This window comes from Lytechinus pictus, chromosome 2 (assembly GCF_037042905.1).
Source record: "Lytechinus pictus isolate F3 Inbred chromosome 2, Lp3.0, whole genome shotgun sequence".
NCBI lineage: Eukaryota > Metazoa > Echinodermata > Echinoidea > Temnopleuroida > Toxopneustidae > Lytechinus > Lytechinus pictus.
The window spans coordinates 2,683,879-2,701,976 of NC_087246.1; the positions used below are offsets into that span (position 1 = coordinate 2,683,879).

At 34.2% G+C, this 18,098-nt stretch overlaps 1 protein-coding gene across 1 annotated transcript; it reads right to left on the reverse strand.

Moving 5' to 3' along the window:
- Positions 1–1,925: 1,925 nt before the first annotated feature.
- Positions 1,926–17,222, reverse strand: LOC129255012 (neuronal acetylcholine receptor subunit alpha-3-like). The gene is made up of 6 exons (XM_054893560.2): positions 17,087–17,222; positions 12,258–12,302; positions 7,540–7,649; positions 5,564–6,444; positions 4,943–5,088; positions 1,926–4,510 (listed from the first exon to the last, which is right to left on the reverse strand). Exons 4-6 carry the CDS (start codon positions 6,261–6,263, stop codon positions 4,304–4,306), a joined length of 1,053 nt encoding a protein of 350 aa, XP_054749535.2. The 5' UTR covers positions 6,264–6,444; positions 7,540–7,649; positions 12,258–12,302; positions 17,087–17,222; the 3' UTR covers positions 1,926–4,303.
- Positions 17,223–18,098: the final 876 nt, after the last annotated feature.

Sequence of the window (18,098 nt, forward strand, 5' to 3'; positions counted from 1 at the left end):
AGTATACTATTTTCCTGCAAGATCAAGGGAATTATTCCATCATTAGAATAACACAAAATTTGATTAAAAACTATAGGGAAAATAAAGAGAAATTTGCGATGAAAATAAGAATTATAAAGGGTGCTGTTGTGGTAAGATGTAAGATTAATGATCTTTTTCTTCTGTTTGCTTATTTCGTTTGGAAAATTAACAAATGAATTAATGTTTTATCTATAAAGAGAGATATACGATAGTTTCAGATATTTTGTTAGTTGACTGATTTTAGTTAATTTGATAAAAGTTTGCATTGTATTTTGTTGTATTTGAATGGTTTAAAAAAAAGTCATTTGTATGTACAATTTGACATTCAGATTTTCATTGATTATTATGTATGATCTATTGAAATAACTTTTATGTTTGAAGAGGAAGAAATGACATATTATCTTTTAAAAACAAAAAAGTGGTAATAGGAACCCACCGTTGACTTAAGTAGAACAGTACCAAACCGGGGACGTTTGGTAAAGCGTGACCGGATTTTGTTTTTCTAAAATCAAATGGCTGCAAGTCCAACAAAGGCTTTAATTTAAAGACTTTTTAAATAATAATAATAATATAGGGTATTTATATTGCGCACATATCCACCTTGTTAGGTGCTCAAGGCGCTCCTATATTACCCGGCTAAGCTAGGCGTTCATAGCGCATACAGCTTTTTAAGGAATTACTTCCTACCGGTACCCATTTACCTCACCTGGGTTGAGTGCAGCACACTGTGGATCAGTTTCTTGCTGAAGGAAATTACGCCATGGCTGGGATTCGAACCCACGGAAAAAATGGGAAATAAGAGATTTGCACTGTACTTTCTTGATAACAATTAAATTTAACCTACACACACAAACATCCCGGGTTGTCTGCTATATACAGGTATGTATGTCCCCGCTTTTCAGCATTATGACATTGTTTTGCTTTTTTCACGGTTGGTGCCATAAGCTTCTATGCTCTTAAAAATGTTGGGCAACCTACTGTCCACACAATAATTGGTTAAAACTTTATCCAATTCTGGGTAGTTTTAAACCAATAATGTGTGTTTTGGGTGAAAACTACACAGTATTGGTTGAAAACTACCCAGAGTTGGATTTTGTTAACCAGTGGACGGTATGTTGCCCAACATTTTAAGAGTGTATATTTGAGTATTCTTGTTACCCCCCCCCCCCCTCTCTCTATCTCTCTCTGTATCTCTTTCCATTATCGTGATTGTCGCATAATGTTTCTTTCTCTCATAATATGTATGAACAATTATTCATTTATATTTTCTCTCGATAGATGACCAGTTGTAGTTATATAAAAGTTTTTAAAGCCCTGCGCACATTACATGTTCCTTTGCAATCAGATTTTCGATTTAATTATAATTTTATTTGATATGACCATTCAGACCTATAAAAAAATATTAACGATCAAATTTCCAAATAGTGGTATGAATACTGAAAAAGAAATTCCAGTATGAATTAAAGCTTCCCTGTAGCAATAAAAGAAAATTATATTCCAATCTTAATGGCGTCTTCATCGGCTGCGACTTTAAACTAGTTTTGACTTTCTCCAACCACAAGGCTTGCAGAAATATAGAGTTCAGATTTTAGTATTCCTACCCTTATACCAAACTTCAAATATGATAATTTAACATCTTGGAACTTTCACATTTTATGCCAAATGTGATTTGTTTTACAAAAAAAATAGAGTCGTATCTGATCACTTAGTGTGTGCTTATCTTACAATGTGGCCTTGTATTATTAACCCATTATCCGGGTAAATCTTATTTCAGGTCAAGATGTGTTTTTCTTTGAAAGATGCTAATCTATCATTATGAAAATAATATTATTAACAATTAAAAACATTATTCATAAAATTTGTAGATCATCACTCCGACAGACAATACCATTTAGACAGTAAGGTAGATAAAAAGGAATACTCTTTTTTATTGCAAATTATCAAATTTAACATTTACACAAGTAATATTATGATTGAACCAAGTGATGTATAGAAAATCTATTTATAAAAGATAATTACGTGTCTTAATGCGCATTTCAGGAAACATTTTTTGCATGTTATAGTCATGACCCAGTCGTGAAATCACTTCTTTGATGAAAAGTCATGGATATAAAATCTAATAAAATTGTTTATTTGCAATTATTAATACCCTACAAAACAAGGTGTGATGGAAGAAAGATATTAGAAATATATTTACCAAAGGAATGAACTATCATTTTCATCGTTGGATGCTTGTTTTGCCAACGAGGCATGGTGATCTTAAAGGTACATTACTTTCATTATACATAAAGGCAATAAGTTGAATTTGAGTGGACTACGTTTTCCGTCATTGATGTTCATTTAATGTACACTCTAAATTGCATGGATTCAAAATAATCAAGATCGACTATGGGGACAAATCAAATTCTGGATATATCTGGAATTCTAAACATTTATTTTTTAAATCTCCAGGATTTCATTCATATTTAAAACTGAAGATTTTGTCGTTCCTCCTAATGAAAGGTTGTATGGGTATAATTACAAGGAGTCCACTGGTAGAAAGAATGTGCCATGTTTACATTAAATATTTCGCTTGAGATTGTGCTGTCAGTAACATATACTAAATTTCCGTAAAAGTTCCGTTTTCTAAATATTTCTGTTCGGGTTTTTTTTTCATTTATTGTCTACCTAAGGATTTTCAGGAACATTTGTATACCACGGGCGCATCTATTCATAAAATGAGATATTTTAAGACATGCTCATTAAATATACTTATATACTCTTGTTCATCTAGTTGTACAACTCCCCACAATGGTCTTGGCTTATCTTACCAACTTCTCATAACCGCTACTTGGATTAAATCATCATATAATTTTATCATCGATAACCTATTTTACGAATACATTATTGAATACGGGTATGAATAACAGGAAAGCCAAGGAAAGCACACTTGTTGTATAATAATGTATAATAAGTTATCATCATTCGAAAATGCACACAATTCTAATCCTAACAAATAATATTTCTCAGAAAACTATATGGTTTCTGAAAGACACCAGGTTAAGAGTTCCACAAACGATGGACATTATCGGTCCAAATGGTGCTTTAAAATTAATATGACACAGTTCATAAAGAAAGAGAATATTCCGACATCCTACGTTATCGGTAAAAATGCTTTTTTACCTTGACTATTAAATGTTATTTTAAATGTCATTTGATATAACTTTGTAAGCATGTCATTGTGTACTTTTCAACATGCACTCGTTATTCAGCATAAGAAATAAAAAGAATATTATATATAATTATTGTATTTTTCCTACTTTTACTTCCAAACGACAAACAACATTATCATTTAGTCCCCATCTCAGCCCAGGCATTTAATATGGCAACCCTAACCATATTGCTAATTCAGAAGATCCTAAATGGCATTGAGTGAAATAAAAATTGGCATCAAATACATGTATATGAATTTACTTGATTGTAGAGAAAAATAAGGGAGGTAATCCATTTCATTGCATCAATGGATTTTCCCGAGTTCTCTGTCTGTTTTGGCGTGAAGCAAGCGGCAGAACTTAGCTCCGACACCGAATGCGGGTTTACAAAGTTATGTGAACCACATCATCATCGTTAGCGGCGAAAATATGAATATTACCCTTACTTGTGAAGCGGGGTTCTGTTTGTTGCTAGTTTCTTTCTCCCTAACTCAAACACCAGCGTTCAACATTATACACGAAATAAATGGTTTGAACTTTCTTTGAATTTTCCTGGAAGACAATTCCCACTGTCGTATGAAATAGTTATAATGTTGTACAGAAGTTCTGCTTGTTTTTCTGTGAGAATCCGTGAAGAATATGTTTCTCCCAGCTATTTTGATTTCACCATCCCTTTCACATGATTAGATATCAAATTGACTTGATAATAGTTGGTTATATAGCAATGCATTTCTTGTATTGTTGTATTGCTACAATAACGTGTACAACAACAACAATAACAGCAGCACATAATGCAACAGACCGTACAGTTGGTCGTTGTCAAGTCTTTCTCATCATCATGGAAAACAGCAGTGCCTGTTTGTTACTTGGCTCTTAATGTTTGAAATTTGTGCATGTCCACTCACAAACTCTGTTCTGCTCGTGGTGATTGAGTCTGCTGCCAGAGACTGAATTTCCTCAGTTATCGCCATTGAGAAATGGTGACTATCTTTGATGACGGCTTCTGAAGCACAGCTTCATATTTCACCGAAACACAGATACCCAGGAAAATATGTTTACCTCATACATGGTACGATAGTTTGAAATCCAAATTACTCAATTACTATTGGTGGGGTGTAATTAAGTGGAAGACCGTTCATAGCCCAGTCCTCGTAGCAACAGAAAAGTTCGCGGAAAAAATCAGTAGCCAAGGGAGCTTGAAAGATGATGACGACATTTCCGACGAAGATACCACAAATGTAAATGATGAGGAAGATACGGTCTATCACCATGGCCACAAACTTCCAGTCTTCCTTTTCCTGTATAAAAAATGAAATAAACAATGAATAGGGCAGAAATTAGAACAATCACAGAAGGGTTTGATTACTTGTTAAGGTTTAAAAAAAGGGAGTACAAACATGACAAAAATTGAGGCAGAAAAGAAGTTTTGGATCGGTGTTCTTTTTTTAATCATTTTATTCTACATTAATTTCAAGTTCATTCTTTCAGTTATTCCATACCTTTGTCTCTTGCTCTTTCCTTCTTTCCTTCCTTATTTTCTTATCATTTCCTCCCCTCTCCCATTATTTCATTCACGCGAAAAGGTTGTTAACATTGAGGCAAGTTTTGCATTTCAATTTGTCATTTGGTGTTACAGTATATCATGTTTGTACATATATATTGATTCTCTCTTTGAGGAAATTAAATGATGATAGATTGAGAAAAAAGTCAGGGCAATGAAAGAAGTATACCCTTAAACTGTCTTCCTCACTGGCGCATCTCCATGTCAGGTACATAATTTCCTCTACAGCTTTGTGAATGACCATGGCCTCATTCTCTTCCTCATCAGCAGACGTCAGCAACGGAAGATACTGACCACGTCTGTATTTACTCGTACCTCCAATGGAGAAAAAAGAGTGTACGATATATATATAAATTTTCAATAGGAGTTGATATTGGTGTAGGTGGGTGGGTAATTGTGTTTGTAAATATTTGTTTGACAGAGAGAATAGGTGAGTAAAATAAAAGTGACTACTCTTTGAACAAAAAATGTCTCATGATACCACGTTCTTGTATTTTTCCACGCGTAATTCAAACTTTTTACTGATGAATGTTGTATCCTCAAAGATCGTTAAATATATTTAAGTCCCAGTAGCGCCTTTCCATAGGCCTATTTTGAACTGACGACAGACAAGATCTATGTCCTCATACATGTCATATCTGCTAATTTATTCATTCTCATTTGGCTCCAAAAGAAAAATGCTTATATATAGGTGAATAAACCCGAGTGTTTCCCACTGAAAGCTACATTTTGGGGAATTTTTTAATACGGGCAGAGAAAGCTGATAGGAAACATCTTAAATTGTAGTTACCTGCGACTTCATCATCCGAGTCTTCATTGTCCATCTGGACATCCACCTCCCTTCGCATTCTCACAGAATAGCTGTTTCCTTTATTTTCCATTACTAGTCTATTCGAGTCTAGAGCACCGTTTGCCATAGCGTCTCTTGTTAAATTGATTCCAACATGTCGAAATCGTTTACTGTACTGAACTGGTCGGCTCATGCCAAGAAATCCGGGTATTATGTCAATAAATATTCGGCGCACCCAACGAGGCATTTTGTGTGCGTCCGGAGATCTAAAACGAACATTTAGCACGAACACTGTTAGGACAATTGACGAAGATACAATCAGCATGGTGAAAAGAAGATACTTAACAATGAGTGGGAAGTGGTTAGCATTGGCTGGGATCTGGGATGTAATGAGCAAAAGGAAGACGGTCATAGATAGCAGTACCGACATACACAGTGCCATCTTTTCGCTGATGTCGGGTGGTAAATAAAATACGAGAACTGTGTTAAACGAGATGAGGGCACATGGCACCAAAATGTAAGCGAAATAATACAATGGTTTTCTCCGTAACGTTATTGTGTAGGTTATGTCAATAAAGGTTTCTTCGCAGCATTCGTAAGTGACCGCATGTCGTTCTCCAGGTGTTTGGATAATCTGCCATTCGCCGTTGTCCCAGTAGTCCCGTATGTCGGCTTTTTCCGAGATCGGTGTCAAGTCCATGACTACCCCGTCGTAAGTCCAGGATCCAAACTTCAGCAAGCAGTGCTGTTCATCGAATGGGTAGTAGGCTACATTGATATGACAGGAACTTTTGTATACTGCGGGTGGCCACCATGTGACTAGTCCTGTGTATTCAATACCTGCCCATGAAGCTGATTGGATGTCAAAGTCTCCGTCGGCACTGGTTAAAAGTAAAAGAAGAGAAAATGTCTCAGGCCTGTTAACAAAAGTACTTGGCTTAGGTCACAGTGCATATCCAGTAAAATTAAAAGGTGAAATACCCATGTATCAATTCTTGTAAGAAGTTAATCCTAATTACCAAGAGAGTCATTTTATTATTTGTCAAGTACTTGATATTTATAGGCATTCTACTACGTTGACATCTAGTAGAGATTGATCCAGGTTGACTTAATAAAACGCTTGATTTACTTTGTCTACAAACAGTAAGTTGTTCTACTTCTCAGGCAGGTTATTTATCTCATTGACTAATCCCATTTGGTCTAGCATCAATTTGGTCGAATTTCCGTTAAGTGTACATTTCACTTGGTCTAATACCCACTATAAAGACTGCATTGTCATTCATGGTCTAGATTTCCATTTTGTATACTAATTTTCTTTTTGCACTTTGTCAAATGGAAGTTTGTTTCATAAACATTTCACCTATTCACATCAATCAAGTGGTGTTAGATCATTTGGTTATTAGACAATAAAGGAAACTAGACTAAGGGGTGCAGACCATGATTGTGGCAATACACCAATAAAACTATAATAAAAATACTACTGGAGGTCTTCTCCTTTTTTATACGAGGTATTGTTTTTTTTTTTGGGGGGGGGTCTATTTTTTTGTTTAACAAGGTGATATATATACTCGCCCTATTACAATAAGAGGCCCTATGTTAGAAACGTAATTAGCATGGAAAACAGAGGGAGGAAAATCAACCAACAAGATCACCAGTCGAACTCTTCATTCATTTCTAAATATCCCATTCGTTAGCTGGGTATCATTTAGCGGAAAAGATATGTCGCCCCTACAAAGGTCTAATAATGGAATTGACTAGTACTGTTTTGTCTAAATATGCTTATACGTAAAACAATGTTGAAGTTGAATTCAAATTTAAATGGTCATTTATCATTGCTAGATCAAGTTCAAGAAATTTCAGACCTTTTTCTCATCACTCAAATAAAATCCAGTGTACTCTGATGAGATTCTTTAATGCGATATTATTTCTAGACATCCAACCTTCTGAAAGCATATTCCAGATGAAAAGAAACTTACTTGTTATAAAGGAGTATGTCAGGTATCCATAAGCATTCGTTTGGAACTTTAATTTTTGTGATTCCTCCGTATTCTGCAGGATCCCATTGAAGACGATAATCATTCCATTGCTGTTAGATATGCATAAAATAATTATTAAACACAAGTTAATGATTTTGTTTGCGACACATTTAATACAAAATAATGAGAATCCTCATGACAATATTATTACTTTATTTCAATTTACAAAAAAAATGAAAATTATCTTTAGTAGAATTTGTGTACTTGTCAACGCAGAAGAATTGCTTTCTATGACCGAAAACCTGAAAACTTGCATTTCTTTCAATGCTAGCGAAATCATATCAAGGAAGTTACATCTTGACTCCATATTGAGATCGAATGAAACCCGGGACATTACTTAAAAAAACATAATATATTCACTCTTTCATAATTTCCCTTTATGATACCTCTTAGAAATATTTTTTGGTTACAGTGATTATTCCAAAGACAGACATGCACTATGAAGCTAGAAAGCTAAATATAATTTGAACGGTGTGGTCGTGAGCCTTGGAAGCCCCGAGGCACTGGATTGTCAGCATACCTACTATCATCTCTACCCAGAGCACTCCAAAGACTGTATCAACGCATAGACTTGAGGTTTATTTGGGTCACTTCATGTAGACACAAAAGTTTTCCCATCATCCCTTTTTACAAGAAGGTCTATCTTTTCCGAAATAAGATCATGGCAAAAGACAAGACATGTTAAATGGTACAGCTATTTCAAGCTTAACATTCAATCGTTATTTGACTGGCGCTTGTGGGCCGGGGGGCGTAGTCTGAGTGTGCGTGTGTGTATGAGTGCGTTGGGGTGTGTTTGTGTGAGGGTGTGCGCGCGCACCTACGTACCTTCATCACGGAGAATATTCAATGAGGTGCGCTGTATTGAAATTATAATTGATAATATATTTATATTTTGGTTCGCTATGGTTTTAGAAACTGCTGTAAGGATGACTTTTACATAAGCATATTATTTGTTTCCTTTTTCTGGAAAGCATATGAATCATGTTAAGGCGTTAATTTACTATTATGAAAAATACTTGCACACGTACAATCATCGATACAGAGCAGTCGCCTTAATATAAGTGAACATAATTTAAGTTCTCGAACCAGGTGACTCCTACAAAGGGCTTTATGAATTAAACATACACTGTAGGTCATTATACTAGGCACATCAGAATGAAGGAGGGTTATGATGATTCATGTTTCGAAAAGACCGGCACAGAGGAATGATTACTTTCCTAGGTCAATAATTCATGTACTTTTTTTTTTCATTGACTAATAATAAAAACCCGTAGTCATTCAAACAACACTTGTTTAATAACATTTCAAAAGCTACACCGAAAACTTCCGTGCCTCTTGTATATATATGATTTGGAGTGTTTATTACGACTCTATAAGAAAATGTAAACAACAACACAGTTATGTTGATTGTCATAGTATTAAAAGAGAGTGCAACATGCTACGTTCGTGTTTGTAACATTGTCATATTCCAGGAATTTTATTATTTAAAACGTGAATCTTAGCAAAAGGAACGTGATGTAAATGCTAAGACTTATTTCCAGGGATTGACGCTTAATATATCGTCACTTCATTTTCCAGGGTACAGTGTGGTGTTCGATATCCTTATTACGGTTGGCCAATAAATGTTCTGCATAACTGCATTACAATGGCACGCGTGCATGATATGTGTTCATAATGCAACATGATATAATATTGAGATTAAAGAACAAATCGAGAGACGCGAACATTCGGAAAGACAAAATGTACTTTTCAAAAGTTAAATATTTGTCACATAAAACATTGAAATTAACTACTAACATTCGCCACGGAAGGGAATTAATAGGAACCTCATTTTTTAATATGTTATAAATGAACTCAATAATTAACCTTAACCAAGCGCTGGCGACATTATTCTCTTTTACTGATGACAATTTGAAATGAACAATCTGATAATATCAAAAGTTTAATTTTCTTTTTAGAAAAAAAAAGTATTTTATACAATATTAAATTATTTCATGCAGTGGTTTATTACTTGTGCTGCGAATTGTAATGGGTGATGATAATCATTTTTATAAACCAATATGCTTGGATGAGATAAATATGCATGTGACGTTGTATTTTTTATAAATACATAAATACATCTGCTTATGGTAGCGGTCTCCAGCATTTTTTTTGTCTACTCAACAACGTACAACTTATAATATTGCAAACTAATACTATCTGTATACTTTTTTGCCAATGAATTATTATTTGTATTTATTTTTGTAAAAAGAAATGTATCACTATTTTTTTTATGTTGTACATTATGTTAATAATTTCTGTTTGAAAAATGCTGAAATAAAATAAATCAAATCAAATCAAATCTTAGAAACGTCTCTTCAATTAGAAAACAAATTGAGCGGATTCGATATTTCATCATCAACGAAACTTAGAAATGAATCAAACGTATCATCTTATCTCATGGTAATAATAATAATGCGGTTCTTATATAGCGCATTTCAGACCTGAAAGGACTCTCATTGCACTTTACAGAAATAAAAATTATACAACATAAGGAATTATTTAGAATAACACTTAACAACATTAACATTAATCAGTTACATACATGTATGGCAAGTATTGGGAAAGGTCTATTTGAATGCTTCATTAAAGAGAAATGTTTTGAGTTGTGATTTGAAAAGTCTAGGATTATGTTGTGATCGGAGAGTACTGGGGAGGGAATTCCAAAGGGTTGGGGCACTGTAGGAGAAGGACATTTCACCATGCGTCTTAGTTCTTAGTCTGGATACTTGAAGGAGTAGTTGAGTTGATGATCTAAGTGTCCTAGAGGGGGTGTATGGAGAAACAAGTTCAGAAATATATTGAGGGCCAAGACCATGGACAGCATTAAATGTTATTAGAAGGACTTTGAAGCGAATTCGTGATTTGATAGGTAGCTAGTGAAGTTCTTTGAGGATTGGGGTGATGTGGTTGTGTTTCTTGGATCTGGAGACAAGTCTTGCGGCTGAATTCTGGATTCTTTGGAGCTTTGCTATATCTTTGTCCGGGGTTCCGTACAAGAGACTGTTGCCCTATAAAATATATTGACGACATACATGTGCATTTTATGTCTGCCCAAAGTTAACAAAACTCTCTCTTGATATCTCTTTTGTATTCCTTTAATTCATACTGAGTCTTCTTCTGACAGACAACAATAAGCGATTTTCAAATGTCACATGCGTAGAAGGCATTAGGGATACATTTAACGGTATAGAATTTGATACATGATCCGATGTCGTGTAAGGAGGATGATCAAACACAGGTCATCAGTGTCGCAGGTCTGCACTTGGTATGAATACGATTTACACATTCCAATCAAGCGAAAAAACAAAACAGAGATTGCTTTTCCTCATGCATATTCATGATTACAGTAAGACAAACATTGGACTTGATATATCGTTTCTCCTATCGAATACTTATAATTAGAGGGGATAAAGTCACGTGAATTTTGAATTATCATTTTTATCATATTCCTTTTATGAACTGATGAATATGCATTACTTATCAAGAAGTAACGATTTTTGAAACCCCTCTTATCAAGTAAATCAAATGCAGAATCAGTTCACACAAGTATTTATCGGCTTTAGTGACATCTAATGAAATGAAAAGTAAGAAGTAAGAGTTTAAATTAGATTTATAGCATTATACAGTGCGTATCAAAAAAAGTTTACACTTTGAAAAAGCCCTGGGAATTAAAAAATATACAACATGTGGGTAATTTTTTCACATATAATCTTTGGTTTGGATCTCATCTTTCCAATAAAAGTAAAAGTTTTGACAGAATGTCCATTGTCCATTTTTGTGAAGCTCGCAGAAATCTGTTTGCGCAGAAATGCTCGTTTGTACGCTGTGTCAAGGGGAAAGGGCGAAATCAAACTTACCCTGCGAAGCATTTCTCATACATTTTCCTTGCACTTTAGTCAATTGAAATAAAACGGATACATTCAAGCATTTTGTAACAATTTTGCCACCCAAATTGAAATTTCAACACTTAGTAAACACAACCTTTATTACCCTTTTTTGTGCCAGCTGGATCTGACATAACTGAATCTGAACAAATGTTTATACCAGACATCTCTATCATTTTTTCACTAAGTTTTTATCATTTAAAGTTGGTTTAGATTTCATTTTGCATTTAATACTTGTTTCTCCAAACTTTTCCCAAGCTTGACAATGATTAACAAAATGAAAATCAAGCCTAAGCCATTTTATGTAAATCACAGCTCAGTGTAAAGCAAATATCGTCACAATGGCCTCGGTGTGTGGGGGAGTGGGATGGGGCGCAATGCACTCCTCGAAGTAGTTTGGGCAAGGAAATAAGTTAAAAGGGGTAAAAGATATCTTCGAATCAAGTTTACTAGCTAAATTCCACGTGTTATTCATGATTAAGGTCTTCTTTTATTCGCATAATAATTTCATAGTTCTGCGCAAATCGTTTTTCACTAACTTTTCAAAAGTAAGCGGTGCTCACTCAAGCGGAAATATTTTTCGACAGTTATATCGTCATTTGCTTAAATGGATCTGTACCAATGTTAAAATGTGAAGAAAAAAAATTCAGGATATTACAAATGTATACTTTTACAGGACTTTTTCTAAGTGTAAACTTTTTTTTGATACGCACTGTAGTATAGTGTGCCTACCTGCTTCACCCAAACCTTTGACGTCAGGACTTGATTTCTTTCATCCTATAGCAAAACAAAGAGAAAAAATGCAAGTACATTTTCGCCAATACAGCGTGCTTTCCATCTTCCTGTAGCCAGAAATACAGGCCTTTTTAACAGTAAACATTATTTTTTTCTGCATGTTATTGTTGCAATATCATTGTTCCTTTCATCAGTTTACATGAGAGAGGTCGATGCCCACTCCACATTGCTAAAATGGCAGAAGATTCTGCATCATTTGTTATCACTTATACAATGTAGGCACATATTTGATGAAAAACGGATCAAATCTTGAATTTACCTATGAAAATACATAGAGCATTGTGGTAAAGTGGATTGGTCTGCAGACATTGCAGAAGAGGGTAGTAGGTTCGAATCCCAACTATGACGTATTTTCCTTCATCAAGAAATTGATCCATATTGTGCTGCACTCGACCCAGGTAAAGTGAATGCTTACCCGGAAGGATTTATTCCTTGAAAACTTTGAGCGCCTACATGGAGGCTCAGTATCAAGCGCACTAGAGTTTATGCATATAGTAATTGCACTTTATCATTATTATTATTGTTATTATTACTATTGTTATTATTATTATTATTATCACCATCATCATCATTATATAATATTAGCATTACAATGTCACTTGTATGTATCAAATATAATGGAACCTCTCAAAACCCGTTTTACCATTTCGAATTTGCAAATTAAATTAAACGTTAAAAGTAATCTCTCTTGCCATACCCTACTCTAAATAAGATAGTCTACTAAACACATGTATGACCGACCAATAAAGATAAAATGTAGATATGGTCAAGTTTGTTAGCAACTTCACTGATCACGCCGGCTGTTTTAAAATCTGATTAAGGTATTTAGACGGACTTTCTATGTGACCATTTGTCAACTCACGTCACACAGCTACAACTGTTATGTAGGCGCTATGGACATGCATGCTTTGAGCGCTAATTTAGCAAAATAATGGACATGTTCTGCAATCTCTTCCTGATGCGCTCTTTGTGTAACAACTACTCTCATTTTATTTGATTTTTTAATAAATTTATCTATCATGTATCTGGCATGTCTATCATTCCGATTGCGTTTGGGTTTTACATATTTTTTTCAATGCTCGTGAGACGTGCTCATAATTATCAACATTATGCTGCAGTTTGAAAAAGAACATTTCTCCAGGGAATACTAACACCAAACAAACAGCCAAATGAAAGAGAAACAACTTGCAAGCTTAACGCTGAAAATTTCATCATAATCGGATGAAAGAAAAAAGTTATTACTTTTTTTAATTTAATGATATGAATTTTCTGCTTTTAGACTTTAAATCTGCATAATATTCATATTTCTCTTTCAAATATTATTTTAAACACCCCCTTTACAGATTAAATATTTCTATATTATAAAGCAACCGACATGTATCCTGAAATTCTCAGTCCATTTCATGCTTGAGATATGTTTTTTCAAGGACAAAAATATGCAGATATTTTGTTCTGGCATCTGATCGAACTAATTTTTCTATATGAAATCGATAATTTTATCAAAGAAAATTTTATCAAAAAAAATACTTATATTATTAAATAGTCTTTCCTCTTCATGTTTTTCCTTTCATCATTTCCGTTTTAGGGTACATTCATACATATAATCTAGTAATAAATTGAAGAAGTGACATGATTTTTTCAGGAATGAGAAATTTCAAGTGAAGTGTATGTTTTAATGTAGACTATACTGCTAATGGCCCTAAGGCGACCCCTTCACTTAAAACTTTATCTAAGCATATCTTAGGGAGTGGCGTATCGAGCAAAGTTTCTTCTTTTAAAAAGCCGAGCGAGCGAGCAAGCGAAAAGAGCGGGCAAAACTTTTAACATATTTGATACAAAAAGCAGTGTTGTAAAATTGAACATAATGTTAAAAAATAACATGTTAACATATTTTCCCTTCCTTTTCTTTCCTCCTTTTTTTGGTCGAAAAAAATGTTGGGACCTCCACCACCCCCCCCCCCCCCCCCCCGCCACATCAGTACGTCAGTGATCCTAGATATATCATGCCTGCTCTACTCTAATCAAATTCTCCTTAGGGTTCATACTGAAATGAATACTGTACATATCTTCGATTTCATTGCATTGCATTTTCAGAAGTTCGAAGATACCATACCCTGTTAATCCAGCATGTGTGCAGAATTGTGAGAAATGGTCCGTGCCATACCTCTTGACTTCGATAAGAGAGGAGGATCAATACACATGCTGAGTGCACGCGCGCTGCCAATAATAACCGTTATTCATCTAATTATTACCTCCTTTATGTGGTGTGAGTTCTCAATGGTGGACATACCGCCCCTGACTCGAAGTTAACACCAATTTAGCACATCTAAGGAAGAAGGTCGATTTTTCTAAGGACATTTTTCCTGTTTTAATCAGTCCAATTGAGACTAATTCCAATGAGGCTAGGTAAATGACCACATCTCGGGGCTCAGTGGACCGATTCCTACCAAATCTGGATTGTCGATGTTTTGAATCGTGCTCCGCCGATATATCAAAAACCCTAAAATACAAATACTTCGATTCACTACCTATGGCCATTGTTGTTTGTGTTCATGGTTCATAACTCGTTTTTTTTTAAGTAAATAAACCGTTTTGTAAAGTAATTTTCATCATATTTGGATTCAATTCTGGATTCTAAGTCTTATTCTCAGTCAAAAAATCTCTATTTCCGATATCTTCATTGAAGTATTAATTCTTTTTGTTGAAATTTGCTTTGGTTTTGCATTCGTAGTTTTCCCTAGATTCCCTATATTCCCTAGTTTTCCCTAGATTGAATGTACTTGTTTAAAATCCCTTTCCGTATATCAACATCCATTCTATTAGATCTTAGATGCGAATTTTATTGGATACATTATGATTCTATTCTTGAATTTACATTTGGATTTCTTCAGTCTTTTTATCTAATGGATTCTAATCCTGCCTTTTTCATTTCATCAGATATTTTAATAGAAATTCTGATGGGCATTTCAGGAAATAAGTAGTGATTCTCACTGAATATTGTATTTTGTTTTTGAAATGCTCGGAGCATTCATGAAACACTCATGAATCAATTTAAAAACAATTTTAAACTCACTTGATCTTAAGTAGATGTGGAGTTATTTCGATTCATTCAGGTTACACTTGTCACTCGCGTAATAATAATCTCCGATTCTACCAATATGGGTTTCTTTTCATTCATTATTTATTTGCCATGTATATTAGGTTATTTATCGTATATTCAAATAGAGAAATCCTGCATTGACGCATTTCTATCTACCTAAGATGTAAAAGTAATAATGTATATTTGAGTTTAACTCCTACATCTTTACAGTTTCGAATTTTTCCTAATATGGATGTATATTCTTTTACTTCCTCTTGATAGAAACAGATGCTGATTGTAATTTTTATTTTATATTGATTAACATTGACCTTTTTTAATGGAAACCCCTTGTGAAAATCAGAGGCTCTCTCTCTCTCGGTAAAGTTTATGTCATCATATTTGTTAAAAATGTCAGGAATAACTTTACGAACAATTCAATGAATTTAGAGAGTAAGCTATCTCTACCTCTTGGCAGGTTATCGAAGTTTAGGACTTCTAGAATTTGAAAGAGCTGTTTTCTTTGGAATTACACAGCGATGAAGAAAGATCTAAAAATACGTTCTTTATAGTATTACTCCAGCGCGTCTAAATTTACAATTTATGACCTCATTTTTAACTTAAGCTTAAGTGATCGTCTCATTACTCGTCTCTTACGACAGCACTTTTCTTATACATTTTTTCTTTTAAAAGAGAAACACACATTAAATGAACATATGCAACAACATGTCTAAAAGCTTTCCGTAATGTAAATACCTTTCTTGGTATCGCCCAAGTAATGCTGAAATCTGATATATTATTCTATATTAGACAACTCTGACACATCTTAATGTCTGATGTTGAACCCAGATGTAATACAGATAGTCAGAGCGGTAATTCCTCATGTACTAATCCAATCATGATCTTATTTACATTCCCTGCATCGGATACCGGTACCACGACACGCTAGGTTTTAAGGTTGATTGGTGAGGAAAGCAACACCTCACCAATGTTCGACCCAAATGTGTGTAATGTTCTCTCCTCACTGCTTTAAAAAACTGTGAACTTAAAAGATCCCATGGAGGTGAGGTAAGCGTTAATCCGATTTCAGCTCGGACTTGAATTGAATAGGAAATAACTATATGAATTGCTTTCTTAAATTTTTGATACACATTAACAATGTTTACGCTGTTGAAATTTTAACCAACATATTAGTTAAAACCTTTCTTGCCGCGCTGTCAAAGTGTGAATTTCACCAACACTGTCATGGGGAAATACTGATCAAATTTTTTGAAGACCTTGTAAGAATAATTTCATATCCTGCACAAGCAAAAAAATAATATCAAGAGTTTCAACTCGAGACAAAAAACGATATGTTCGATCTCTACAACGAAAAAAAATATGTTGGTGTTTATTCACCGTACCCCCCCCCCACCCCCAAAAAAATAAGTAACAAAAACACAAAACAGACGAATTTCTTTTTATCAATTAAGAAGGTTGACGAATTGGTGTTTATTAGTCGGAATTTGTGCGCCGATTCTTTATAAATACCGTGTTTTCTTGCCTAAAGTTTAACCAATTCAGCGGGAAAATGAAATGGCTTTGTGAAATCCTTTTGGAAAACTAGCACTGAATAACTGATCCCACTCGGGTTTCAAAATGGAGTAAACACAAATCATCCCAACGAGAGAGTACTAAATTACATACTTACAACGTCAATGATCTGTGATATGGATAGCCCAAATGAAATATTGAGTATGTCTGTCACATTGACCACTGGTAACGGTAGTATATAGTAGTCTTTGAAGAGAGCATCATGGAGTTTTGCTTCATGATCAGAGGCAAGGATATCTGTAGAGACCATGTACAAAGACACAAAGATAATTTTTTTTTAGCAAATAAGAAAGTAAATATGGAGATGAGAATAGTGATTATAGTAGTGATAGAAATGACGGTGATTATGGTGATGATTATTACGATGGAGATAATGATATCGAAGTTGAAGAGTATTAAAATAATAATGATGATGATGAATCATGGTGACGACGACGCTGATGATGATGATGTTGATGTTAGTGGTGATGGTGATGGTGCTGATGCTGATGATGGGAATGATAATATTGATGGTGGAAATTAGACAATTAAATAAATAGATTTTAATGAAAAATGACATCAAAGCCAAGAACAGGAATAAAAGGAGAGTGGAATATCTGAAAAAAAACCATAAAATGTTACTACGTCGACTAGTATGATAAAATATTTCGCCATCTCCTCAATTCGATGGCACTTTAAAGCTTCGCAGATGTTGAATTGAATGTACTTTTAATAAATCATGGTCGACTGTAGAAAGTGCCAATCAAATTTTGAATTTAATTTTCATCCTAAAATTTTATTTAATATCAAAGAATTTATATTCATAATTCGATTGTGCACTTACTACTGTCCATAGGGAATAGATAGCTCTAAAAAACTGAGCGATAGCTTACACAGTATTTTTTTTCATTACTGTTTATCATGCAGGTTGCTAAATTCTGAATGAAACCGTTGCATATTTTAAAACGAATCAAATTTCGTTTTAAATCATGCATTCATTATGCTGAGAGTTGGATATAATCTTAAGAAAAATCAATAAATCATATCAGCAATAAATTTATTTAATGTTTAGATTTGGTGGATTTGGTCCCTTATATTATTGTATCATGAGGATGTAGTTGTATCGCCCC

Coding starts and splice junctions, on each gene's coding strand:
- LOC129255012 (XM_054893560.2), bottom strand. CDS start 6,263: ATGGACTTGACACCGATCTCGGAAAAAGCCGACATACGGGACTACTGG. Junction 5,089..5,563: donor CTCGGATGATGAAGTCGCAG/GTAACTACAATT, acceptor TCTCCATTGGAG/GTACGAGTAAATACAGACGT. Junction 4,511..4,942: donor GTGAGGAAGACAGTTTAAGG/GTATACTTCTTT, acceptor TTTTTTATACAG/GAAAAGGAAGACTGGAAGTT.